The sequence below is a fragment of the Cinclus cinclus genome, chromosome 9, assembly GCF_963662255.1.
Source record: "Cinclus cinclus chromosome 9, bCinCin1.1, whole genome shotgun sequence".
In the NCBI taxonomy this organism is placed as follows: Eukaryota; Metazoa; Chordata; class Aves; order Passeriformes; family Cinclidae; genus Cinclus; species Cinclus cinclus.
Genome location: NC_085054.1, coordinates 28,949,979 through 28,977,623, shown reverse-complemented (window position 1 = coordinate 28,977,623; position 27,645 = coordinate 28,949,979). Strand labels below are relative to the sequence as shown.

General features: G+C 45.7%; 2 protein-coding genes across 2 annotated transcripts in view; one reads left to right on the top strand and one right to left on the bottom strand.

The window, feature by feature from the left end:
* CCDC148 (coiled-coil domain containing 148) overlaps positions 1–18,319 on the top strand; it is a 32,950-nt gene extending 14,631 nt beyond the window's left edge. Inside the window, exons 10-14 of the mRNA XM_062498608.1 lie at positions 11,403–11,543; positions 12,803–12,921; positions 15,411–15,528; positions 17,005–17,148; positions 18,173–18,319. Coding sequence (XP_062354592.1) covers positions 11,403–11,543; positions 12,803–12,921; positions 15,411–15,528; positions 17,005–17,148; positions 18,173–18,319 — 669 coding nt within the window. The remainder of the gene's footprint in view (positions 1–11,402; positions 11,544–12,802; positions 12,922–15,410; positions 15,529–17,004; positions 17,149–18,172) is intronic.
* A 2,178-nt stretch (positions 18,320–20,497) lies between these two features.
* Positions 20,498–27,645, bottom strand: UPP2 (uridine phosphorylase 2). Its single transcript, XM_062498033.1, has 8 exons — positions 27,620–27,645; positions 26,916–27,033; positions 25,669–25,827; positions 23,500–23,614; positions 22,722–22,931; positions 21,349–21,495; positions 20,796–20,946; positions 20,498–20,747 (listed from the first exon to the last, which is right to left on the bottom strand). Exons 1-8 carry the CDS (start codon positions 27,643–27,645, stop codon positions 20,498–20,500), a joined length of 1,176 nt encoding a protein of 391 aa, XP_062354017.1.

Genomic DNA, 27,645 nt, shown 5'->3' with positions numbered 1-27,645 from the left:
TGACCTCCTGTTTCCAGGAACTCTTTGAAACTTAAGCCTATTAGGCCTACACTTTTCAAGGGTGACCTTCAAAGGCATCTTTGTTAAAATGTTGAACATTTGAACAAAACCAACTCACCTGTTTTTCAGAAAAGAGGAAGGAAAAAGGAACATTTCTTTCATTAAAGGAGGATATCATTGTGACCTTGTTTTGAAAGGGCTGGAGGGTGGAAGATGATGTTGGGCACAGAGCTCACTCATTTTCAGAGAAATTATTCTCAGTGTATCCATGGGTTCTGCTTTGGTCTGATGGGGATATGCATTTGAGAACTCTTAGTTTGCCCAGTTATAGTTCATTTTACAGACTAGTCTTTCTACATTTCTGAACTTTACAACTACAGAGTGTTGGACATGGAAAGCAGCTGCTGGCAGGTAAAAGGGAGCTCAGTCCAGTACCATTTCACACAGGTAAAACCCACCCTGAGGGGGACCCATAGGCTGGGTAAAAAGGGAGTCTGTCTCTGAGGGAAGAGAGTGTGGAACTGGAAATCAGGGATTAGGGTTGTTCTTCCACCTTTTCTTTTTCGCCATTGATTGACTTAACATTTTGCATTTCAGTACATTTCACATCAGGAAATCTTACTTATTTCCTCTTCCAGAGGGGCAGTGTAGCTGCTACAATGATTTACCTGTGAGTAAACCCTGGGTGTGCTCGTGAGGAGTGCGTTTGTCTGAGAGGGGCAGAGATCTCCTTCATTACAACAGCAGGTTTCAGAGAGAGCCACAACATTTATGGTGACCCCACCTGTGAAAGGAACTGATGGCACACACATGGAAAGAGATGTAATATCTGACAGGATGTGCACTGGTTTAGTCACTGCAATAACCCCACGATATCACCCAACTTTTATCCAGTTCTCTTCCTCTGTCAACAACAAGTCAAAGGGGCAGCAGACTGACTAAAGAATACATGATTTAAAGCTGGTTTAAATGCACTAGAAGCACCTATGCCATTGGTGACACTCTGGGCCTTGTGACTGACAGGGAGGGATAATTAAAAGGAAAAGTAGCAGAGAAGTTAAATTAATATTTATAGCAGTTTCTACTTGGGGAAAGGACTTTCCAATTTTTTATTCCATCTTCCATCTCACAGAAGATCAATCTGTGTCCTTAGCAGAATTCAGAGTCCCTAAGGAAGAACTTTGGAAGAACTCAAGAAGCTCAGGTGAAATAAATCACGGGGGCCATATGGTGGCCATCTGAAGGAAATAAAATGTGAAATGGATAATGCTGGGGAGGATACACCGTACATTCTTAAAGAGTAAATGTGCCTGTACACATCTTTAACACCCCTGTTTGCCAGGGGAAAGCAAACAGAACAAACCCTGAGGAGTTGCACTTTGATGGGTGATCAGGGGTCACTCAGGTCTGCTGTGCTTTGTGCTGTGGGAATCTGATCTACCCAGGGCTCTGCAGCAGAGAGAGCCTGTAAAACAAATTCTCTCTATAAAATTCCTTTTCCTAAACAACACAGAGAGGCAACATTTTCCATGTTGCAAGGTAGGTAAGGCATGAAGTGAAGAGTGGTCTTTGCAGAGGACTGGGAGGGTGCTGCCTCACAGCTGGGGTTTGAAGTATTTGCTGTATTACATCACAAATTCAGCTGAGGTCTGCATGCATTCCAAACATTACTTTTCTATTGAATCTATCTTTGTAATCTGGTACTTTCCATCTTCATATGAAATTATTTTAAAAGAAGACTAGAGGGAAGACCTTCTGCAGCAGACATTAGGGCGTGCTGCTTGGGGGGCTTTTTCTTACTCAGCACAAAGCTGTGTGCCTGCTTGCCTTTAAAGCTCTCTTCCCTTTGTTTTGTGCTCCAGGATTAATCCCCGCTCCAGTGATAAGATCTTTTGCAACACATTGTGAATTTTGGGAGAGCAGCTCTTGCATTTCTTATCCTGGCAGAAACGAAGATAAATTAATTTCTAAAAGAAAAGCATCAGGTGGAATTAACAGGGGTACTGCAAATTGTATAAAGCATCTTGCAGACTGTTTTCCTTCTCTTTTCCTGTATTGTAAGAAAGGATGTGACAGTAAACTTAGGAAAAAATATTTCCCTATTCAGCATGGAGTCAAATCACTCGTTTAAATGCTGTGACTATCAGAGGAGATCAGCATTGAAGTATTACAACTGAATGTAAAAAAAAATCCACACGGGCATGACATCCAGTTCTTTGACTATAATCTGACCATTTTGAAGGAAACTTTTAAAAATAATAAATATTTTAATAGTAAGCTACTTAAAAGAATGGTTTTCTTTTTCAGAAGTGTTGTCTATTCACCACTGAGTTGAGCCATCCATTTGTTTGGCATAAAAAATACAAGGAAGTTATGATAACCTAAATTTTAAATATAGCTGCTCATGTTTGTGGTGAACTGAAGAGCTGTAGGGTGCTATAGTATATCTCCAAAGTGGATGTGAGCAAGTGTCTAAGACTATAACATTCATCAAAGATGAGCCAGCCTTGATTCAGTAACAAGTTTTCAATCCAGACCTAATGAGTCTAGGTTTGATAGTCTGAGGTTAGCACAGCACTGACATGTCGTGTCTTTTGGGTCAAACAAAGCTGATGCACAATACATGTGAAGCACTTGCAGAGGTTGTTTGCCTTGCTTGCCCTTCCACCATTGTTTTCCCCGTACCCTGTTGTTATTCCTGATCTGTCCTCCTCCTGCTGGAATCTCCTCCCACTGCATTTCTGACATTTGCCTGTGGCTGCTCTGGGCAGGCCTGGAGTGCCTGCAGATCCCTGCACTCCAGGGAAGCTCCTGGGGCCCTTTGCCAAAGCCCTGAGCACATTCCTTGGGATTCCTCCAGGGACACTGGCACAGATTGGTTCTTGATCCACTGGGCTGAAGCTGCAGGCTTTTGGGAGCAGGGGCTGCAGGGTACAGTGCATGGGAGGAGACCATGGGCAGATTGGTGAGCTCTGAGATCCAATGGAACAGCCCCCAGCAGCCCAGAAGTTCAACTGCTCAGAGGAGCATGCAGGGGCTCAGCCTGGGCTGTGACCTGCTCCATACCTATCTGCTGGGTCTGCCAAAGCCTGTGAGATCTGGTGTTTGAGACAAGCACTTCTCTCTCAAAACTGCTTGGGATTGTCCAGTGGTACCCAAAGTTGCTTGAGGATGGATTACTAGACAAGTAGCCAGCTCCTGCTAATGGTGGTTTCTTAGAATGATCTTCTTCAGTGAAGAAAGTGACACCTCAGGCAAGTAGAGCTGCACCAGAATTTTGCAGTTGTAGAGGATCAAAGGAGCTCTCCTCCATATGATGGCAGATGGGTCTAGAAGAGAGAATTCTGTATCTAAAGGAAGCAATTTAGATAAGTAGTTGTAAATAGAAATGCAGCCTACTTAAGGTTATACATGTGTGAATATTTAAGCCTATGTAGTATTTACACATGTCAATAAAATGTTGACATTCCCATTGTCAAGAGCAGAAAGATGTTCTCAAGAATGCTGGATGAGGAAAGAGAGGAACTACAGGGACAAGCTGTGAGAAGTAACTGTTCACACACTTGGACCAAAGATGATGTGACATGCTGTCAGCCCCAGGGATCTGACATTGCTGCTGTTCTGGATCCCAAATTTTACCAGTGCTGATCAGCCCTTGGGGCCAGTTTCCTCACTGGAATTGGTTTGTGGTGTTCCTCCTCAGGCCATAACTGAGGGTTGTGCTCAAGTGCTTTTCTTTCATAATCCTTTTTCAAATGTAAACACTTATACAATTGAAATATATACAGAATATACAACAATATTCTGCTGATGATCGAATCAGTTACTTTTAGCCACTTCTCTGGTATTTATTTTTTTAACCTCTTAGAGGCAGCCTGTGGCGCACAAGCTACTCAAGGCTACCAGTTAAAAATCTGTTAGGGATGTGAACCTCCATTGTTCTTCTAACCAGAGCCAGAATGAGTTTATCTTCTGAGATCAGCAAACTTTTAAATGTATTATTTCATAATTATCCTACTGCCAAATGCTCTAATGCTGCCTTAATTCTTCTCCTAGGTCTTGCGTAGGCCAGTCAGATGCAGAAATTTTTAGCATTCATTGCTTGTCATTCAAGACCCTGTGGAGTCTGGATATGATTCCATGTGCTGCTCTGAAGTTTTCAGGGTTGAAGAATTCCCAGTTTAGACAGAAAGGGGCAGATTTTTAGAGCTGAAAGTTCCTGGAACCTTCAGACACCACCTGTTAATGGCACACGAGTTTGCTGTGGACAAGATATGGGTACCTGCTGATGTCAGAACTTCTCACCTGACTATGTGGTCTCAGGACTGTCCAGGAACACAAGGAGTTCTCTGCCAGGACAGGAGAGCTGGGTTGTGTTCCAGGGAGAAGGAGCCCCCTCCTCTCTGCTGCCCAGCTTTGGCTTGGAGCAGTTCTGGCTGGGGTTTGTATTTACTGCTCAGAGTTTGCACAGGTTTGAATGCTGTGAATGTCATGGACCCCAGAGTTCTGAGCATTGAACCACAGACAGCAGGACATGCCTGGGACTCTGCCATCAGCATCTGAACAAAACATGTGAACAGCACTGGCTCTTGCTGAGTGTTGCTGCTTGATGGGATATGTGATATGGAGCCTCTGTGCAAACCTGAACTTCTTCCACCTCCTTCTGCAGTCCCTGACGTGTTATCTTTTTAAAACCTTTGTGGCAGTTCAGGAGGTTACTGGCACCTGAGAAAAGAAAAATTATACATACCACACTTAGAAAAAAGCACTCTCAAATTTAAAAAATGATGGCTTTTTCATATTGCTTGGATGAATTTGCCCTCCCCTGTAAGAATTCAGACTCCAGGGAACTGTTCTTAATATACACTTTAATTTTTTCCCTTTTATAAGCTCCAGTATTCACACCCTGGGGCACCCATCTCATTAGCTTTCCATTTAGGAATAGATGCATAGACTTCCTATTCTTATTGTATTTCCAGAAATAACACTGTTAATATTTTATATTTCAGTGTGTGATGGCTTTGAATAGTACAAATCTTTTATTATTGCCAGTTAACACAATTACACATCAGTAGCAGGTCTCCTATACATCCCGATTTCCTTGGCAGTATCAGCTTTGTTGGGGCACAATTTGCTTGTGACTTCTGAAGTCTTGGCAAGCAAATCCTACCTGGAGATGTGTGAGGTGCCCCCTGCACTCTCCCCAGTGCCTGTGCTGGGAGCTGCTGGGACTCCTGCACGTGGGCATTTTCCATCGTGCCCCCACCCCCTGTGTGTGCCCAGCACTGCAGGGTCAGGTTCTATAGGTCCTGGCAGTGCTGTGCCTTGTCCAGGACCAGCTGCAGCAGCTCTGTCCTGTAGATGGGAATGGCCACAACTCCATCCCTCACCTTCTGCCCGGTCCTGGCACACAGGGAAATGTTTGAGCAGCTGAGCTGGAGTTTGTATTGAGGCTGAAGTTGCAATCCTACTATTTCTTCTGCACGTGACTTCTTATCACTTAATCACCTTTTGCATCTGCTTTCCTTTTTTCTCTTTTTCAGAACACACTATGAAGACATAGCTCTAAAATGGCCATTTCTCTATAAACAGGATTCCTTTGGTGACCAACTTATTCTGAGGCTGCAGCCCTTATTTTAAAAATGTGAAGGCAAAATGTTATAGCTGATGTGGTTTAAATCCAAATTTACAATTGAGAGGCATTTTTCCCTCTCTGTGCCTTGTGGCTTCCATCTGGAAGAATGAAGAGGTGTCTCTGGCTTGCCATAAATGGGATAACTCTCAATTCTATATTCAGCAAGACCCTGAGCAGGGGAGATGATGATGCAGGGAAGCTGGGAAGGGAGGAAAAGCCTGGAGCTGGTTTGGGCAGCAGATCACTGTGGTTATCTGAACATGCACATTTCTCAAGATATATTTGGACTCTGTGCTGAGAACAGGTGAGCAGCTGCAGCAGGGTTGGAGCTGACTGAACAGTGCTGTGGAAGGCGGCGGTGCTGGATCTCGTACAATGCAGTGCTCTTCCTTCCCAGAGCTTATTTCTGGTTCTCAGTGACTGCTTGGGCTCTGCCTGGACTGCCCCAAAAGCCGCTGGGCTTGTTTGTGGTCCAAGGGTACCTTCAGTACCATGTCCTCCCGACATGGAGCTTTACCACCCAATTGCAGTGTTATCAGTGCTTGTAGTGATTTTTGTTTTAGGTGACAAGCATAGCCCAACACTGAGCTCAGGCAGCCTGTGCTGGCCCTGTGGGGAGCATGGTACAGTGCTTTGTGGCTCCTGCTCACTGGGACCTCCCACCTGCTCTGTACAACCTGGAGGAGCTGTGGGACAAATATGGGGAGACCTGTGTTTTTTTATGCATGGGTTTTTAAAAATACTGAATTCCTTTAAATAGTATTTGAATCTCTAGTCATGTCATAATCCCATTTTGCTGTTTGTGACCATGCAGCCCTGACCTGCAGCTGTTGTGTTTCTGCGATCCCACCATGAACAGCCTGGCTCTGTTCTGCCATGGGCTTCTATGGCTAGCCAAATTTTGTGGTTCTTTTTTGTAATTTCTTCTACCATGTACAATCTTCACTTGTGAAGTTACTTTTCTTGAAGAAACCCCCTAATTTTTTTCCCAGGGATTCTTAAAATAAGTTGTGAATAATCTGAAGAAGAAAAAGAAACTTGCAAACCACAGTATAAATGAAAGATGAGAAGAAGTGATTCAGAGATTAATAAAATTCTGGGAGATTCTAGGAGAGCATCTAGATTGTGTCATTTTACAAGGTTGAAAAAGTGAACTGGAAAACATCAGAATGGGGATCTCAGAGGATTTTCCTTTTATGCCTTCAATTATGACAAACAGTGCTGGCTTTATTACAAAATTACTGGGAGTTTTGGCATAGAACTCAGATTCTAGAAGCTTAGTATGCCTGTGTGGCACAGAGGGATCTGAGCTCTGGACAGTCATTTCTGACACTGCTCCTCCTGGGTCTTTGCATCCTTTTGTTTCCTCGTGCAAGTTTTCCTCCATTTCTAGAGGCTGATGTTGCCTCCTCGCTCTGGCCAGCTGCCCTGTGCTCCTGTGTGAGGAGCTTGATGCCACCTCTTGTGCCACCACAGGCAGCTTCAAGGTCTGTTTATAACAGATCACGGCTGCTTGAAGAGAGAACCCCACATGGTGCAGTGGTATTGTGCATTGTTTTGTCTTTAAAATAGTTATATCTGTAACACTGGGTGAATGGTAAATACATTATTGCTATTCAGATGTTAGAGTGAAAGAACTAATTTATTACTTTAATTAGTTTGTAGTGTACTTTACATTATTGTAATATGCAATACTGAAATAATGAACTGGAAAAAGGTGTGTGTGCATTCTGTTCAGCATAGCAATTTAATAATTCACTTGGCAAAATCTCCTCTAATATTACATGAACTATGAAACGTACTTGAAATGCCAACTGTAATTAAAAACTTTCAAAACTTAATGTTGGCTGTGCTTGTACTGCTAAAATGAAGACTGTTTTGTGGAACAGGCAATGGGAGAGCTAGGTTTCAGTGTATTTTCAATATTAGTTTAACTGCTAGGATTTATTTTAATATTTAAATTCAACATTTACTGTTGACACAGTAAAATACACCCTTCTGATTTCGAGCTCATAGGAATGGAAGAATGCAATCAAGAGCAGGTTATACTTTTCTGTGCAGTCTGTGGTACCAGATTTCTGCTATAGTGAAGCAGAATTATTGTTTGGGAGGTTTTTTTGTTCTCCAGACTTGCATGATCCTGCCTCTGGAGATAAAAACCTGAGGAACGCAGCAGGCCTTCTTGGCACACTTCAATTGCAGGAATGCTGGCAATTCAGCACCAGGTGGTCACTTTTAACCAGCAGAACACAGAAAGCCAGGAAAAGCTCTCTGCAGAGATTGCCCAGCCCCTGTGCCCCGGCCCTGCCTGCCCAGGACGCTGTCCCTTGGCACAGAGCAGCTCCTGCTGTGCCAGGGTGGGACTGCACAGAGCAGGAAATCCCCTCTGTGCTGCCTCACCACGAGCCAGAGCCCTCCTCCTCCTCTCTGACCTGTGCCACATGCACAGGGCTGCCTTGGGAATCTCTCCTGCCACCTCCTGTGGATGTGGATTCCCCTGTGGATATGTATTTCCCCTGGGACTGCTCTCTGGCACAGAGGATTTTAATGTTCAAATATGGTTTAAAAAGTGAAATATACTGTTATTTGAAGCACCTGTCTAATTCTTGTTACTTCTTACACTTTACCTCTGCTGTGTTAAGAACATTTTATCCTATATGATTTTAACTCTTCTGGGAAAGGCCACGGCATAAGGCCAGCCTACAGAATCACAGTCCCATTTTATACATATTTTGCAAGCATTACTTTTCTGGCTTCTACCAATGTTCCTTTTTTTTGTTATGTTTTGTTTTGTTTTGTTTTTTGGGGGGGCTGGGAATGTTGCAATTATGTTGTTTTTTGTCATAACTATATTTTTTTTAAAGGAAATTCTTCTTCTGCTGTAATGAAAAGACATGGATTAGACAAACGTGGGAGGGAGTAGGGCTAATCTAAACATTTCATGTGCTGGATACAGAAAGTAATAGCTTGGTATTATGAAAAACTATAGTGGAACTCTCCTCTCGTATCCTTGTTGCCCATTTTCCTGATTGGCCTTGGGCTCATACATTCAAAATCCTAACTAAAAAATGAAAAAGTAGATTCAGAATTGAAATTTCAAAAGTGGAAAGCATGTTGTACCCCCTGAGCCAATGTATATATTAGTAGTGATTTAGGGCAGAGCAGGGAGTGCTGCAGGAGGGGAGATGCACACTGAGTTATTTGCCTATCATTTCTGTCTGGGGAACACTATTGTGTGATTAATGCTTTGTCAGCTTAGTGAAGCTCTGAATTTGATACTTGATTCTGCTCATTTGTTTGTACATAACCTGTCAGAAATCTAGATTGTACCCCAATACTGATTTGTGGCTTGGCTCAAAAGGCTGAAATGAAAGAGCTGCGTGGAAACAACCTGAGGAGGAGACCATGGCATGTCACAAAGTCAGGGTGCCACACACACCACATAAACTGCTGCTAATAAGATGGATTAATAGGGAGGTTTCAGATGATTTCAGGACAAATTTATGTCTGCTCACTGCTTCAGTGTGGTTTGCTCCCTTCAGTCAGTTGTGATCGCCCCAGACTCCCTGCAGGGTTTGCTCTTGTTCTCCATGCACATTTCCAGGCACTTGGCTCCCCTGAAATTCCAGGGAAATGCAGCTTTTGTTGAGACCAATTTATGGTCTTGCCATACCAATGGCTGCAGTCAAACAACCAAACAAGTCCCTGGTTAACAATAAATGAATATCCAGAGAAGAGCACTAGAGGATCAGAGAGTTGTTAGGCATGGAGGAAACTGAAGCTGCATCATGAACTGCACCCAGTGGCATTGACCTCAGTACTGGAGACCATTTGAAAGGAGGGGCAAGCAGGATGTAGGGAAATCCAAGCTTACAAAAAGCAATTTTTTTGTTATATAATCTGTTACCTCATATCAGTTGAGAAAATCTGTGATGTTATTACAGAAGTTTAAAGCTCCTTCAAATGCTCCTGCAGCTTATCCCAGCTCCAGTCTGAGTATGCTTTTAGCAGATTTCATTCACTGCTTGCTTGTTGTTAGATTTGAAATCTTTCTATACATGGTTTATGCTTCGGTGTACTTCAAAAGCAAGGTAGAAAGGATTGCATGTACTTCTGACTCCTTTTCAACACATTCCTTTTTGAGTTCAGCAGCGTGGCATGTGAAGGGTAACTGAAACAATTTACCATTTTATTTTAGATTCTTTAAGGGCTAAACTGCATGAGCAGGCTGCTGGTGAAATTGCTACATTAAGATATCAATTTAGACAGCCCTGGCGTCACAAGTTTCATGTGTGTGGGAAGCTGGATTTGGATGCTGCAGCTGAGGCTGAAGGGACCACTCCAGACTTCGAGGTCACCCCTGCCCAAGCAGGGTCAGTACAGCTGGTGACCCAGGACCTGGTTGAATACAGGTTTAAACAGCTCCACACCCTCCCTGACCAGAATGTTCTAGCATTCATGCAGCCTCTCAGTAGGAAACTGACGGGTGCATTGAAATTTCAGGTGTTTCAGTCTGTACCTGTTGTTTTCCCTCCTGTCACTGGGCACCTCTGGAAGAGCCTGGCTCTGTCCTCTTTACACCCTCTGCATTTTCAGGTCATTTTCACATTATCACTTTGTCTGCTTCCCACCAGTAGCCACAGCATTGTTCAGGGTATTGCAAAGAAAAAAGGTATTATTATTTTAGCAAGAAGCAGGGCAAGCATGGCATTCAGAGATGCAGCTCTCGGAGAACCTTGGACAATGGGGAATGCTGGATTTCTAAACAAAACATCCTTTATGATCACAAACCAGAATAATTAATAGTCTGCACACCTAGCCAGTGAAATGCAGTAAAGGTAGAAAAATTATAAGCATTTTAATATCTTTGTATTAAAGTGCTGTAGTGTAGAAAACCATCTGAAAAATAGCTTCAGTGCTTGTTCCTTAGTGGGATGAAGAGTTCTGTTAGTGTTTGACAAATCCATTGCAAAAAGAGCTGGCAAGCCAACAGAAAGGAGACATCATTAATCCTGTAGAAAGCAGCATGAAGCAGATGAGCACACAAATGCTCGGGGCAGCACCGAGGGGATCGGGCTGGCTGGGATGGGACACTGCAGATGAGTCCTTGCCATGGCCAGGCTGGGCACAAGTTGTCTTCTTTAACCAACACAGTCAGGATCGTGCCAGAAAGGGATTTTTGGCACGCTGGGCTGGGGGGTTCATGCCAGCCCCAGGAGGGTTTTTAGGAAATGTGGCAGGCTCTGCCCTGTTCTGCCCTGCCAGGCATCACTGCCTCCTCTCCCCCACAGCAGTGGGGTGCCAGGCATGCAGGATCCCTTGGGGTCTGAGCAGGGCAGGGGTCCCAGACTGGGCTGCACTGTCTGGACCTGACACAGATGAAGTCCCTGGAGTGAGCCCTGGGTGGAAGCAAGGTGCTGGTACAGGAGTGCCTGTGCTAGAGGCTGTGAATGGACTCTGCTCGGGGACTCTTGGTCTCCATCCCTTCATAGGTTCTAAGTGCTGGAGGGAGATGTGAATTACTGAGATGGTTTTAGCAATTTTGCCTAAAACCTTTTCATGTGTGATTTTATTGCACATTATGCCATCAGTTGGGAACTGCACATGAACATGTAGAAAGGTGGTGCTTGCTAAATGGTTGTGTTGTTGATAAGATTATAAATCTTATTTTGTAAGCAGATTACATGGGTTTCCTTCCCAGTCTCAGCTTGGCAGATCCATGTTGCACAGTCTGCTGCAGGGCTGTCTCTTCAACTGTTTCTTCCAGGTTCTACAGTGGAAAGCACAGCAGGAAGAAGCTGCTAAGCTAGAAGCTGCTGTAGCTGCCAGAAGAAAAGAAAAGGAAGATGAGAGAGAAAGGCTGCAGAGAGAACAGGAAACCATTCGTAGAGCTCAGGATAAAGAGAAAGTATGAGAAACTTATACATTTTTGCATATATTAATGTGTACCATTGCTTCTAAAATCTATAACTGATCTCATAGCACGGGTATTCTTGTGCAGTATTAAGTATTGATGTAGAGATGGGCAAATGGTTAGTCAGGTCTTGCTCCTGTCATTTTAACTCTAAAGCTGCCTGATCTGACACACCAGTTATGTTACTCTATTGCATTTCTTAGACAAAAAAGACTCAGCAAGTCCCTGTGTCTGTCATCAAACCAGCACAGAGGCAGGGCTGGGTCTGACTGCACAGCTCTGTGCTCTGAGCAGCATGGCAGCCTCGGAGCTGCGTGCTGCAGTGCAGCAGGGGAGCTGACAACGCAGAGCCTGCAGCACTGCAGGGGCTGCAGGGCACCCTGGGGGACAGGGACAGTGCTCCCAAGGATTGTGTGCTGACTCCTTGGGAAATGGCCTGGATGCAACTTCACAGAAACTCAGAAATGCGCTGTAGTGAATGTAATGCTTTAGAAAATCAAGCTGTGTCACAAGTATTTGTGTTGGCCTTTCTACCCAAGTGATATAGCAAAAATCCATGTGGTCGTTCCACTGAGATTTTGCCTCTGAATCCAGTGGCACAAAGAGGGACATTTAGTGAGGGTTTGCTGCTTAGGTCATGAGTAGCTTTGCTGCTGTTTCTCTTTTTGTTCCAGCTTGTTCTGTGTATTTGCCTTTGTGCACAAAATGTTTGTAGTGGCAGGTGGCTCTGACACCAGAGGGAAGGAAGAGGCTTAGGGAGGCAGTGCTGACCCAACCACCACCAATATTCATTATATCTGTAAATATTCTGGTTGTGCAAACTTTTCTCTTGCTGTGTGTAATGTCTATATTGAGCAGCCCTCTGCCTATGCAGCTGTTTGGGGTCAGCAGTCATGTGTTTCATTGTAGTATTTTACATACTAGATCCTTAGAAGAGCTGATAACCTTATACTGCAGCTGTTTTTCTGAGGAATGCAAGCAGAATGGAAATGGTAGTCTTCAGATTGTGGTGGAAAAATATATTCAAATTAGTGTTCACAGTCTGATTTTATTACTTTTGTTGTGGGGGCTCCACACCTTCTCGCTCTCCTAGTAAATATTCCGTTAGCTTGTAATGCTCTAAAATAGAAATTTTATTCTAAAAGTATCAAAATTGAAATCTCTAACTTAATGCTTTTCTTACTTGTTTTGTTCTCACTGCCTGGGCTCTGGAATGAGTGTTAATTTGTTTGTTGTATTTGTTCAAACTCTAGCTGAAAAAATACTGGGCTGAGAAAGAGCTCAAGTGGCAAGAACAGGAGGAGAGAGATCTACAACATCTGGAGGAATTGAGAAAATTAATGGCTGAACAAGCAGCCAAAGACAGAGAAAGGTAAAAGAAATTAAATGTGAATACCTACAGTATCAATAGGATCTTCTTATAATCAATTTGCTTTGATCTCCTGACTTTCTTTTTTAGAATAAATTCAGGATAAGTATTTTTTTTTCCTTTCTGTTTGGCAAATGCTTCAAACTACTTAGTAAGGTTGTATCCTAGGTGATTGTATCCTTTTAATGTGGTATCAACAACTACCAACTGCATTTAAGTCTTTCCATGCTTCAAAAATTAGCATCCAAAAAAGCAAGTGTTTGTTGCTACCAGTCCACTTCTCTTTTATCTGTGCAGTGAATTTTAGTCAGACTCTCCATCAGGTCCCTGAGCTAGGAAATGGTTTGAAAATACATCATATATTCTAAAAGAATGTTCTCCCCCCCCAAAAGCAATATATTTGGCATTGCTCTTGCAGAGTGAAAATAAAATTGGCATGGAATTGTGCAAATATTTGCACTGACTGCCTATGGGAAACAGGCTGGCACAGTCCTGCTCTGCAGGGAAACACCTGCCGTGTTCTACCCCAGCACCTGCACTGCTGCCAGCCTGGCCCCACATTCCTAGGGAAGGTAAGGACTGCTCTGTGCCAGGATTTTATGTGATTGACCCACAGGAGAGGGTGATGGCCACTGTTAGCCAAGGGTTCAATTCTCCAGGGCCGGGGTGTGGGCGCTGCATCTCCCCCGTGCACCTCCCTCGTCCCACCTCAGAGCCCTCACACACTCCCCTGAAACTCTCCTGGACTTCCCAGACACAGGAGTTCATTATTTCCTATTGAATATTTATGAGACAGCGTCTGAAAGCAGAGTTTTAATGAAAATATGCTTATCAAAAATTACACAAATGTGTACCTGCAATGCTACAAAAGGTGCCTTTACTGAAATGAATTAGTTATGCTCATTTATCAGCTAGTGATTTATTATAATTTTACTCACTGTGGTGCTTAAAAGAAAAATTGAGTATTACAATATTTTGATTTTGAGTTTTTCTATAAAATTAACTATAAGTAGAAGAAACAGTAGCTAAAATGTTGCTGAGTGTAACAGAATGAAAGAGAATGAACGATTTCATTTATATGTGGACAGGGTGAAACCAAAGCTTGAGTAAACATTGGAAGCCAGGTATAAAAACGTATTGGAATGGTGTTCCAAAATAGGAAGATTATGTGCAGTTGAGTATGTATTTCCAAGGGTGTCTGCCTTCCCTGGGTGTGGATTTTAGCTGTGCCATTGCCCGCTGACAATGAACTTCATGTGTGCTAATGCTGTGCCCTCTGCAGCCTGTGGAGGACAGCAGCGCAGCCATGGGGACATGACCCTCGGCCCTCGTGGTGCTCCCTGGCTGCTCCCTGTCAGTCGGCATCACCTGGACTAGCCCAAACTGGCCATGGAATGGCTGCTTTTTATTAAATGTTCTCCATATGAAAATCAGGTTAGGCTTTTCCCCTGGTACAGAACAACCCCTGAGCACTAGTGCTGTAGCATTTCTCTGCCTAAACTACAGTGAACATGGTGAGGAACTGGAAGCCTCTCTGAGGGTACACTCAGGCATCCTTGTACCACTATCTTGAGATAAATTTTTTTGTATTGCTAACTGTGATTGGGTAATTGACAGAGGTCTGTGCAGAACTGCAGGTTCAGTTCTGATTGTTGCCATTTATATCACAGTTATATACTCCTTTGAGCTTACTAAAATTTGGAGAGTAAGAAAATAGCAATACATGTTTTATTGTAGTTGAAGCAACTTTCTTGTCTCAATTTCTCTGAAGACAAACTCAGATTGGAAGGGCAAAAGGAAGATAATTCTCCAAATTCAAAGCTGGCATTGGCAAGTCCTGTAGAAGAGGCATCCCAACAAATATCTATAGCTCCATAAGGAACAGGCTCTGCACAATGGTCTAAAAATGTCTGCAGTGAAAGGTGGAAGCACAGCAGTGCCATGGGTAAAGTTCTGGAGTTACTGGTGTGAACCTCCAGCTTTTTCCTTTGGAAGAAGGGTGGAAGTCTTAAGGTTTATTTCTTTTTCTAGTGACAAGATTGGGAGTGAGGTGTTTCTTTTAATGGAAAGGATTATAGGAAAGATTTCTTCTGCCATGCACAGATGTGAGAGAACATTTATTCTTGGCAAAGAAAATGGAGGAGAAAAAAGAGTACCAGGGCTATATAAAGCATGCTTGAGAAAATCTGTGGTCTAGACGTGGAATCTGTAAGGTTAGCCAAGCTGTTTAAAAGAACAGCTGACCAACCAAAATCCACCAAAACAAATAAAAAAGCACAACTCCTCAAACTCCCCTTCCCCAAAAATCCCAAACCAAAAAACTCCAACAAAAAGAGCACATTGAAATGAAAAAGCACTTTTGCCTGAGGGGTTTTGATGGAGCACCGCAGCATCCCGAGGCGGGTGCAGAGGAGATGAGAGCAGGTTCTGAGCTGGAGTGGCACCCCAGCAGTGGAGCAGTGTCACTGCCCAGGGCCCCCTGTGCTCGGCAGGGTACAGTTCCGACGAGCCCTGCTGGAGAAGCGGCTGCAGGAGAGGAAGGAGCTGGCCCTGCTCCGGGCCCGGCAGCAGCAGGACAAGGAGAAGCGCCTGGAAGCACTCCGGCAGCAGGTGGGTGTGGGCTGGGTACTACCCATAGACTGCCAGGGCAGGCACAGATAGAGAGCAGGCTCTCAAAAGAAAGAAAGGAACAAGGTAAAAGGCACTTCAGATCTGGCTAACAGTAATTTTCTCCTGTTATCAATCCTGTGTCCTTTGTAGCTCTGACAACAGCAACATTATGACGTTAAATTGTACTGTAGGAACTGCTGATATCTGAGAGGAGATAGAGAAGGTTTTTTCCAGGTTGGATGTGATTTTTCTTCTGTGATTTTTTCTGGGTTTTGTTTGTTTTAATAACTTTAAGTCTGCCTTGAGTCTTAGGCAAGATTTATGAGCAATTTATATTCTTTTCAAATTGTGAAATTTACACATAACTTACTTGGACAACTTTCTTCAGAGGCATTTGAGTCTCTGAATCTTTAGCACATTGCTTTTAAAAAGACACCCATAAAATGCTTGCTATAGTAAAGGCAGGGCTAGGGTAATTTTTTTTTTTTTTTTTTTTTTTTTACTTCTGATTTTTGGAAGAGTAATTTTGTCTTAATTTACATTTCTGTATGTAATCTCCTTGTTTTTTCTCCAAAGAGGCTGGTCGGTAGTTGTGGTCAGTTGAGCTCTTCCCACTGACTCAATTCTCTTGCCAGACTACAAAATGCTTCTAGAAGGGCCTTTGCCTGGGATGATGATGCTCCCATTTCATTATACTTCTCTGACCAACATTTATTCTCTGTTTCACACTAAAGAAATATTGCTTCATAAAGTATGTACATTGTTTGTGGGGTTAGGGGGGCAGGGGGAGAGGAAAGATTTTTACTAAAGTCATTTGGGCAGTAATACAAAGATGACTTTTTATTAAAGAGATGGGTGAAAAAATTATCTTAGGCAATTTAAAGTATTTTTTTCTACTTTTAGCCATTATTCATATGGGCTTCTGACTTTAGTTACTTTGCTCATGCATCTTCCTGTATTTTTCCAAAGTATTATTAGCCTGTATCTGAACATTTTAACACAAAAAAAGTAAACAGTGAAAAAATATTAACTCTGGAACAATACAGTGTCTTGGAGTCTTTGATATTGATCTAGTGACAGGAAATTGCACAGTTAAAGCAGTTACACTTCAGAAAAACGCAGAGCTGTATTTTTCAGGGCATATCACTCAATGCTGATGCCCATGACTGTAAAAATTGTGAGCTATCATCCTGAAAAACTTTGTTTCCATTGGAAGAAAAAGAAGAAAATCTGGACTTGCAGGAGTTGTGGGCACTGCAGAATGATGAGGCTGCTGGATCCTTGTGGAGACCGGGTTGGACACTGGAGCTGGCGTCAGTGACTGGTGCTTGTGTCTCACACTTGCTGCAGCTGGGACCCTGTTTGGCTGCAGAGACAGTGAATGATGGTGTTCTCAAAGGTGTTACTGATATTGACCTGTTCTGGCCTTAGCTCCACACAGACAGAGTAATTGTTTCTTTCATACCCTGCCTTTAGGTTGCCGTTGTTGCCAAATTAGATCCAGCCAGAGCAGTGGCTGACACAGTGGCATCCAAAGCTCGGATGGGCGTTGGAAGCAAGCAGGAGTTTTTTGATCTGCAGCAGCCCCTGTTCAGACTGCACACGTACAGTGAAGAGCAGGTAATGGCTGCAGTCCTGCTGAGTAAATGAACTGGGAGCTGAGCTGACTGTGCTCGTGTTTCAGGGCACTCAGGTAGCTGAAGAGGCTGCTCCCTCAATTTCAAATGCGCTCCAGGAACGCAAGGAATCTTGGTATCTTTAGATTCCCTCACAGCTCCCTCTCTGCTCGGTCAATGCATTTGCAGTTATTCCCACTCTGGAATTTGACAATTATTTACAAAAAAGAGAAGAGCTATAGTACAATTCTGTGGTGTGAAAGCTTTTTTTTTTTTTTTGACATTGAATAAGATGAAATTTAACAATGTCTTCAGCTAGAGTTGTCCAGCACTTCCCATTTTAAGACATTTTGGTAATGGGAAGATGCGGACTTTGTTAGGTTATTAAAATTCCCCAAATCTGACCGGTGTACAAGGTTCTGACAAATCTTAACTTAAACCTGCTCTGAACATATATATTTGAATATGTATATTTGGGTCTATGCCTAAAATCTCAGCATGCTCATTCTGTTTCAACTCCAGACAGCTTTGGTGCTGCTCAGGCTGCAGTTTGTGATCCCTGCCCAGCAGATCCCTGTGCTGCTTCCCAGTGCTGCAGGGCTGTGGATCATGTTCGCATTGCTGGTCTCCAGCAGCTCTGGGCACTGAGGGGGGGGTTATGCTGGGGCTTCTTCGAAGTGTTGCTCTTTCTTGTACTTCCATTGCAGTCCCACTGCAGAACACGGAACAGGAATTGGGAAGAGGCTTACAAATTTTGTCAGATAAACTTTTGACAAATTTCAGGAGTAATTTCCCTGGGATTAATTATCATTCTGACAAACGGAAGTGGCGCTGCCATGTAAGCACAAGGCATCACTGTGAGAAAAACCATAAAGGCATTTGAAGCACTTGGATTCCATAGGAACAACCAGGAGGAGATTGGAGTCTGCTGTGCTTGGGGCTGTGTGCATAGAGAACATGAGGGAAGGCAGCAGCTCCTCAGGGAACCTTCTGGCTTCTACTGATCATTGCTGTGTTTTTTTCAACAGGTCATTTCTGACCCCAGGCTCCGTGTTGAGCTCGCTCTCCGAGAAGCTGGGCTGCACAAAACACTTTATGCAAGAGAGGTTTTGTCAAAACTTCCTCCACCAAAGCTTCCAAGAAGAGACATGGAATCTACTGCTTTTAAAATGTAGAGCACCTCTCATCTGAGGGGCAGAGGAGCATCAGGGGTCTGGTCTGGCCCGCAATACACAAACCTTAAATCAATTCCCTTTGGTGTGTCCTAGAACTGCTCAGTTCCATGTATGTGCAGCCATTCCAAAACACTCCAAACCCTTCTGAGCTGTGCTGTGTCACACTGCACCTGCCTGGTGCAGGACAGGCTGGGCTGTGTGCTGGTGTCCTGTGATTGTCCGTGGCCCTTTCCACTGGGAGCTGGGACACCTTGCTTAAGAACTCCTATGCACAGCACAGCCAATCTCATGTGCAACACCTTGAGTAGGAATTCTGGGGTTTAATTGGCAGCAGAAGTCCAAAATAGCTTTGCACGGCAGTTACTTTTATTATGTTACATGAATAAATTCCACAGTTTTCTTTCCAGGTTTCTTGAGAATTTGATTCTTTCAATTATAAAGTCTTCATTGCCTTGAATGTTTCTGATATTCCTTGATTATGATAAGATGAAACTTAGACATTTTTCTATATTTAGAAGGCAACTTGCTGCATCATATTACTGCAAACCAGTCATACAATTTCATATTGCAGATTAGTTTTTCAGTATAAATTATAAATAGATCTTTATTTCTTTATTTTCTGGTGTGACACACTCCTGAAAGTGAGCACAGGGTCAGCCCAGGAGCAGCATAATCCCAGTGTTGCAGCTGAGTTTAGCAGGGAAATGCTGCAGAACCTGCCCTGAGCTGGGGGAGTGATGTCTTCTGGGCTCAGCCTCTGTGTGCTTGTGCTAAAATTACAGTTCTGTGTATGTTTGTGCTTTTTATTTTGGGGTAACTCATTATTTTAAAAAACACACTTGGCCCCCTCACAACTAGCTGGATATTATTCCTGTGGGGAGACCAGCAGTGCTTTGCTGTGGGGAACAGACTGGCTGTCAGACAATTCCCAGGAAGGCATCATCCCAAACCTAGGCAGATGACTTTTTTTCCTTGCCCTTAAAAGCATATATACAAAATAAAAAAATTTACACCACTGAAATTGAGATTATAGTTGTCATATTTTATAAATACCAAGATGCTAATGAAAAAGAAAGTTTAAAGGGAGCAGACATTGGTTTTGAAATACTAGGCACAGATTTTTGGGCGGAGACTTGTAGTTGTTTTCATGTCTGTAGTTTCTCAGGGTAGCTACTAAGTAGAAGTCTATAGAAGCCGGGGCTACCCCAGTGCAACAATAAATCAGGGCCTTTAGTGATACAGTGAGGCCAGAATCAGGGTTTGGGGGTGTGGTTTTCATGTAACAGTGGAGCATAGAGAACATGCAGGTCAGTAAAAGGGTATTTCACACAGCACAACCAAGGCTGCTCATGCCAGGAGGGCTCTGCAGACCCCTTGGCTGTTCCCCAGCCTGGCCAGACACCTCTTTACTGCTCCTGTGGGAAGGAGGTGGATGTTCCACCCTACTTCATAATCCTCACCTTAGCATTGGTCACAAGAGCTGATCAGAACAGAACCCGTCAGGAAATGCAGATGCTTATTGGTTTTCAATTACATTGGTTTTCATGATAAATCTTTCTACACTTAAACAAAAGAAATCTTCCAAGTTACTCACGTGAAAATAGTAATTTAAAAAGGTTGATGGTAAATAGGTTTCTCAACCTGCACCTCTTGCAGCCCTGCTTTGTGGGTTTGGCTGGGTAGGGGTGGCAGTTCAGAGCTCAGCTGTCTTTATGCCAGGGATGGGCAGCTCACTCTCAGTCGTACTTTTATAAAGCTTGATGAGAATTTCTCTGTGAAAACTAAGTTATTTGGTTACAAGATAGACTACTTATTTGTGAATTTTGGTAGTGAGAAAAGTGTATTTAATGTTAACCAGTGCCTGAAGGTCAGGTGCTCGGCTGACCACAGCAGGGTACTGTGGTGTCCTTCTTGCACTCAGACTCTGACATGTGCCTGTTTGTGACATCATTAAATACTGTAGGAATGAAAATCAGGATGGCCTTTGTAACAGCAGTAACAATAATGGTCATAAATATGGATTAATTTTCACGTCATTGACTTAGGTTTTGTCTTTATGCCCAAAGCAAAGGGATGTCCTTCACGGAAGGTCACTGTGGACAGGAGTGACCCAAACAGGACAGTTCTTCACGGCTGCTGGAGTCGGGAGTGAGGAACCTGCAGCTCAGTTCCGCAGCCTCAATTCCTCGTCAGCGCAGATCTCATCGGTGCGGTTCCAGCGGCGCTGCGGACCGGCAGCTCCCGGTGTCCGCTGGTCCGGGCAGCTCCCGGTGTCCGCTGGTTCTGGGCAGCTCCCGGTGTCCGCTGGTCCGGGCAGCTCCCGGTGTCCGCTGGTCCGGGCAGCTCCCGGTGTCCACTGGTCCGGGCAGCTCCGCTCTCCGCGTGCCTCGGGCAGCTCCCGGTCCCGGAGCTGTCCCGATCCCCGGAGCTGCTCCGGTCCCGGTTCCCGGGCAGCGCCGGTGCCTCGGGCTGTCACCGTCGGTCCGTGGGGCACAGACCCAGGCGCTTGCGGATGAAGGCGGCGATCAGGCGCTGCGGCCGCTGCTGGTACTCCCACAGCACCTCGTGGGACGCCCGGATCTGGTCCCCCTCCAGCCGGTCCAGGAGCGCCACACACACCACGGCGGCTGTAGGAGGCAGGAGCGCGATCACCTCACAGCCCTGCCCGGCCCCTCCTGCCCTGCCCTGCCCTCACAGCCGGACCCGGCGGCCGCGGTTCCGCTGTCCCGGGCTGTGTCCCGGGCTGTGTCCCGGGCTGTGCCCCGCAAAGCCGCAGGAAGATGCTCCAGCAGGGCCGGTACCTGCGGTGGGACCAGGAGAGACGTGAGGGGAGCAAGCTGTTGGTTTGTCCAGCACGCACTCAGGTCTTCTAATGCTCACTTGGGTTTTATTGAGCTATGAAATTTGCTTTAGTGTCATTTTCTAGACAAAATCTTTAGGGATGTGTGTTTGGCCTTCTGGCGCCAAACAGGACGCTTGGAGGAGGTTGAGCCCGTGTGTGGGGAGGGGATGGAAGCAACAGGACTCACCTTTGAGGCCACACAGTCCACACAGGGCAGCGAATGCCGTGGACTCCATCTCAATATTCCTCACTCCAGCGTCATAAGCCCTCCTTAAGTACTCCAACTTTTTTTCACTGGAAAAAGAGCATAATGCACCATCTAATCTCCCCTGACCTGGAAAGGAAGCAGAGAAATGTCACTGTTGGCTTTGCAAAGGGTCATGGGCCACAATGCGTAGGTGCAAATGGGAAGTCCAGCAGTGCCCACATTCTATCTGAGGCCCGCAAAGTTTTCCTGTGAGTGGCTGGTTAATTTGTATTCCCCTCAGTGTTAAAGCCAGTGTGATTGTCTCTGTATAGGGGAGAGAATGATGCAGGTTTCAACATGGGTGAAAGGTGGAGTAAGCCCACGGGTGGGAGGTACCAGGGGATGCTGTGCTCTGTGGAGACATGACATTGCTGCATATCTGCTGTGAAGGTCTGCCAGGTTAAATCCCAAAAATGCCAATTGACGGTAGAAGAGGTACAGCAAGCTGTGCAGAATGGGAGCACTGAGGAGAGGAAACCCCTTTAATGTGGGCTTAATTTTTCTTCAGGGACTGCTGTGGATGGAAGCTGGAGCTGCTTACAGAGGCACTCCTGGTGTGGGCAGCACTGGTGCTGGTTGGGGAGCTGGGCCCAGGGCACTGGTGCTCCCCTACTGCAGCTCCAGGTACCACTGCAGCAGGACTAACCCTGTGTTTGCTGTGGGCACCCATCCCTACCCTCTCCTCTAATCCCTGTCTTGCTGTGTGCTCAGAGCAGACCTGTGCCCCATGCAGCTCCTCCTCTTGCAGTGGCTGAAGGCCATGGGGCAGGTAAATGCTTACCTGTGGCTGGGCCAGTCTGGGACTGCCCTTCAGTTTATTGCTGCTCCTAGTTTAATCCTCTCAAATGGCTTTTTGTTTAAATAAAATACGGACTTGAGCAATACACAGATGGCTGCATCTGCAAGCAGATCTAAAGGTTTATAAACAGTGCTTAGATTATTAATTCTTAATTTAATTTGTTTCATCTACTCTGCAATCAGCATTAAATTTTGCAAAGGAAATGGTTCCAGAGTAACCAAAGTTTGTTTATGGAAATCTCACAGGCAACCTAATGTTTTCGTAGTGTTTGTTAGTTCTGAAGTAACAGTCTTGCTGTAGGGGAACAGCTTGGTGGCAAGCTCAGCAAGATGTGAGCAGAGGTACTGTGTGTTCTGAGGGTGCCCCCTGCTCTGCCTGGGTCCCCCAGCACCACATCTGGGTCTCTGGCTGCAGCCCTCCTGGGGCCTGGGTTCTCTGCATAGCTTTGTCCATGGAAGAGTGGAAAGACTTGGCATTGGGTGTGGTGAGGAAGGACAGACGAAGCTGGCTTTACCTTCATAGAAGTCGTAGGTGCACATGGTATGGCCAATGAGCGTGGGGAAGTCGGGAATGTCCCTGCTGCAGGCCAGCAGCTCCTCCGCAAGGTCCTTGTCCAGCTCGGTGCTCCGCACCACCACATCATCCAGTACCACCTGCTCGAAACGTGGCTGGAAGGAGGAGTCCACTGCCGTGTCAGTGATCACAACAGACCCAGCCTTGATCCCTGTGGAAATGGAAGCTGAGGCTGCCAGTGCTCAGTACACCTGTGCCCTGCTGCCAAACCTCAGCACAGCAGGGAAATCTCAATAGATCTATCTTTTCAGTGAGGAAAAAAGATGTGAGAGAATAATTGAAATTCATGAAGCAGCAGAGACGTACAAGTAAAATGTACAGAGTCAGCACAAGGTAAGTGATTGTGAGAATGTGCTGAGTGACAGCTTAGCTGCTTCTGGCTTGCAGAGATCATGCACCCCCAGCAGTTTGTGCAGGCATGGGCAGCACTACTGCCGCAGCCGGGGAACAAGGATTCATTTGGGCCACCACTAATCCAAGTTTTCTGTTTGGAAAGTGACACTTGGCTGTAGTGGAATCTGGGACTTGGTACACTCTGAGAATGTGCACTCTGCCAAGCCAGTTGCTACAAGTTTTCTGGGTTTAACCCAAAACAATATGCCATGTTTGATATTTAGAGACCTGACAAAATGCTAAAGTTCAGAACTGCATGACCTATTGCTGAGAGTTCTTTTTAATAATAGCTGTTTTGCTCTGAAGAAAGAGCATGAATCGCTTACCTAAGCCCCCAGAAGTACCGATGCGTATAATAGTAATGTCCCGGCATTTTGCATGGTGCAGCAGTTTGATCAGCTCATGAAGCATAATGGAAATGGAAGGGATGCCCATTCCATGCTGTTGGAAGGAGAGAAAAGAGAAGCATCAGTCCCCATGAGGCTGTGGCAGGTGACAGGTACATGACTGCAATGAGCTCAGGGATATGCTGTGACATTTTCTTCTGGTGATCCCAACAGCAATTTTTTTGAGAGGGAAGAGACATCTTGGGGTCTATTTGGTCTGTCCTGGTGAGGTGCCTAACCTCCTCCCCTAGATGCTTTAAAAGTTGTTCAAGTAGAGCTGGTGTTCATCCCTGGGGACCCTGTGTGGGCACACAGATGATGCCTGTCCTTCAAGGAGGGTCCACAAATACAACATCTGAATGCTCCAAGACCTCTTTCATGCACTGCCAATCCTTACACGATGTGCTGACTTGCACTTTGTTGTGTCCTGCTCATGCTCTGGGAATGGTGAATTTCAGTGAGGACACCTGAGCCTTCACTTCTCTGTGTGCCTTCCAGCCTGTCCTCACCCCACACTGGAGCATCTTCGCTATACTGCTGGGCACAAAGGCCAATGGAAAGGTTTGTGTCCCTCGGTGAGAACAGGCTTCAGGGTGAGGTGTTTGCTGTGTGCCTTGCAGGCTGCCTGTCCCTCTTCGTGGCTCACATTCCTTGGTCTGCTGCCCTCCTGTCCCCAACATCTGCCTGGCTACCAGGTCCCCACTGCTGGCACTGGGTTGTTCCCATCCTCTCTCCACAGACAGTACTGCCCTATTCCCATCTCTGCTGCTGACCCCCAGAGCTGGCAGATGTTCTGCAGGCCTGGAACTGCTAGGACTTCTGCTGAATCTGCCCAGTGCTCCTTCGCTTGGTAATCTGTCTTCTGCTCCATTGCTAGACCAACATCCTTTCCTTAGCTTAACTTTTAACTACAAAAAGTGTTTGGTGCTGTGGAGTTTTGTTTTTCCTCTTGCCTCACATTTTTTTGGTTTTGATGTCATCTTCAAAAAGCGGAAGGAAGCACATATGGAAGCGCTGTTGATTAAGGTACACATCCAGTTTTTTGTTGCTTTGTCTCCTTTCTCTTGGCTGTGGGACCAATGCTGTTTCCCTTGTATCATGTTTTAAATATGAAACCTTTTTTCATGTTGTTATTCTGGAACATCAGCCTGGCTTATTCGCCAATGCCTAAAAAATTTATTCTCATTGTAAATATTCAGAGCTGGAATCTGTGTTCCTGCCTCTGTGTGTTTGAGCTCAGTTGTGTTTCTAAGCAACTTGCAGAAATGTGAGGTTGGCAGCTGCTCTGCATGATGCTCCTTGAGCTGACCATGCGCTCTGCTCCATGTCCCTTTCTGCACTGGCCAAAGCTGGTGCATGGCCACAAGCTCAGTAAGGATTTCCTTCTGGCCATGTCCCTGCTGCTGCCAGGCTGGGGAACAGCAAATCTTGTGGTGGTTCCCCCGCCTTGGATCCTCTCAGATGGATTCCCTCAGGCTTGATTCACTTGGTCAGGATTGGTTTGGTTTTGGCAGAGGGAGCTCTGTTGTGTGAGTGATTTCATCACCTGTGAATCACATTTCAGACTAATATTGTGCCCGAAGAAATGGTGTCAGGACCAAGCCTTTGGGCATGAGTGCTCTCCAGCACAGCCCGTGTTTGCTTTTCCCTTTGTTCAGTGCCAAAAATCCTGCTCTAAAAGAATCATTAATGATAAGGCCAGGTTTTTCTTTTAGAGCTTATATCAATGCAATACTCCCAGCAACGTTTCATAGTTCATGTGAGGTGAGAAGCGGTTTTGCCTCCCAAACTGAGCTGAGCGGAACACGTGCAGGTCTGTTGTTAGTGCGGCATTTCCAAATGGAGAGCGCGGATTCTGGGGAACGCCGTTCAAACAGAAACAGCTTTGCCACGGCTGGGAGCTTGCACTGGTGGCAGCGGCTGAACAGTGAAAAGAGGAAGAAGTCTGCTGGTGGGTGTTGGGGGAAGCAAAGGCACGCGAGGGAGGGGTGGTGCCAGCCCCACTGCCACGGCCGGGCAGACGGAGCTCACGGCGTGCGGCCGTGGGACCCTGGCACGGACAGGGCACGGCAGCAGCCCCACGGCCCCTGAGCACGGCGCAGGACTCACACTGATGGAGAGCACGGGCCCTGCCCGGTACATGGCGAAGCGGTCCGAGCCCGCGCAGATGTCAGCCACGTCCTCCCCGGCCCCCGGCAGCCCCAGCTCCCGCTGCATGAACTGGGCAAACTCCCGCATCCTGTTCGGGCTGCCGCCAACGCAGACAAACTGGAAATAAAACATCAGGGTTGGTACTTAGCTACAAACTGGAAATAAAACGTCAGGGCTGGTACTTAGCTACAACAAGTGCCGAGAGTCAGCCTGATCGTGGCACTGGTGGCAGTGCCGGGCACGTCTTCCCAGAGAAAGCGGGGTGCCACTTCCTCACCATCAGTCCAGAGACGCTGAGCAGCTGAGGGTCACAAAACCCTCAGGAGTTAACACAAGACCCAGGCCGCCACTCTGGCAGGGTGGTAACTACCCTGGGTCTGAGCAGCCATACAGCTGCACATACTCGGGTATCAGTCCTAGGCAAGAAAATCTAAAATAATTCAGCAAATTTGAGTTGGTAGTGATACCACTGATAGCAAAGCAAACCCAGATATTGGAGGAGCTCATTACTTAATTTATTCTATGAACAGTGCTGACTGCAATTAGTGAGCACTGCTGATGGACACAGAGGCCATAAAGTCAGGGAGTAAAAAGGACAAATTTTACATATTAAAGGAAAATATGCTTGCTGAAGGTAGGAGGAGGATGAGTGTGCAGCTGCCAGGGCAGTGCTGCTGATCCTGCTGCCAGGGTGCAGGGCAGCAGGAGCCCATGCTGTGCTGTGCCAGGCTGCTCCAGCCCTGGGCCCCGAGGCTCTTCCCCCGCATGACTAGGGAAAGACTGGTTTCAAATGAAAGAGGATGCCATCGTGACAAGTCAGTTTTGACAGCAATTCACAGCCAAAAATGATATGACATCCTCCTTCCCTTGTCTCCAGCAGATGACGATCAAGATGCTTTAGACAAATGCCTCCCCTGTCTGTCCTCCAACATGGGGCCAATATAAAATCAGGTTTTACAGAGCTACAGGTTTTTAAAAGAGTAATTTTCTGCTGTGCTTTCTGCCCAAAACAAACAAGGACAGACAACCTCCTTGCCCAAGCTGCTTTGGCAGCTGAGTCCCTTAGCTGAGCAGTCAGACCCCACCCTGCAGGAGCTCTGGCAGCAGCAGGGCCCAGCATGGGCCGGCAGCACCATGGGATGCACACACAGCTGGAGAGCCTGTGCAGGGGGAGCTGCTGCCTAGCTTTTGGACCTGCTCTTTACCTTTATGTCCCCAAACATTGCTTGCAGGTCGTGCGTCTTTGTTCCTAAGTCCAAGTGGTACAGGATGTCCTCCTCCAACAAATCCAGGTGTGGGTTTTTAACAAGGACAAGCCCACTTCTGCAGGGAGACAGTGAGGAGATGGGTTGGGGCACCAGGCGGTGCCCGCAGGCAGGGGGACAGGAATAAGTGGGACACAGGGCAGCCTGGAAGGTTCATGTGGGTACACACAGCCTTGGACAAGGGATGGGACAGGGACAAGCCAGCTGTTTGTGGTGTTTGGACCAGGTGCTTTTCTGCACCAGGTAACCTCTTGGACATGTCTAAGAGGTCTAAGATATATTATATCTATATATTTGGCCAAAAAAGTCTCAATATTTATCAATTTGTCAAAGGCAACCTTAGCTCTTTCCTTCATAGAGTTTTCCCAGCAATGTCCAGGGGTGATATACTGTGCTATTTTCTATGTGACAGTTTATTAAGCTCTTAGCAAATCAGGATTTCACACTTGTCCCAAATAACTGCCTGGCAGGGTGAGTACAGACACTGCAGACAGCCAGAGTGCTGTCCCTTTCCACCTGCTCTAAGAGATGGGAAGCAACTAACTAACACTGCAGGTTAGTTTTATAAATGAGGCTTAAACGAAACCCAGAGAACATTTTACTTCTCTTATTAAAACAAGTTCAGATGTTTCCCTGTTACTCACCCCGGGTAAGCTGTTGTTTCAGTCAT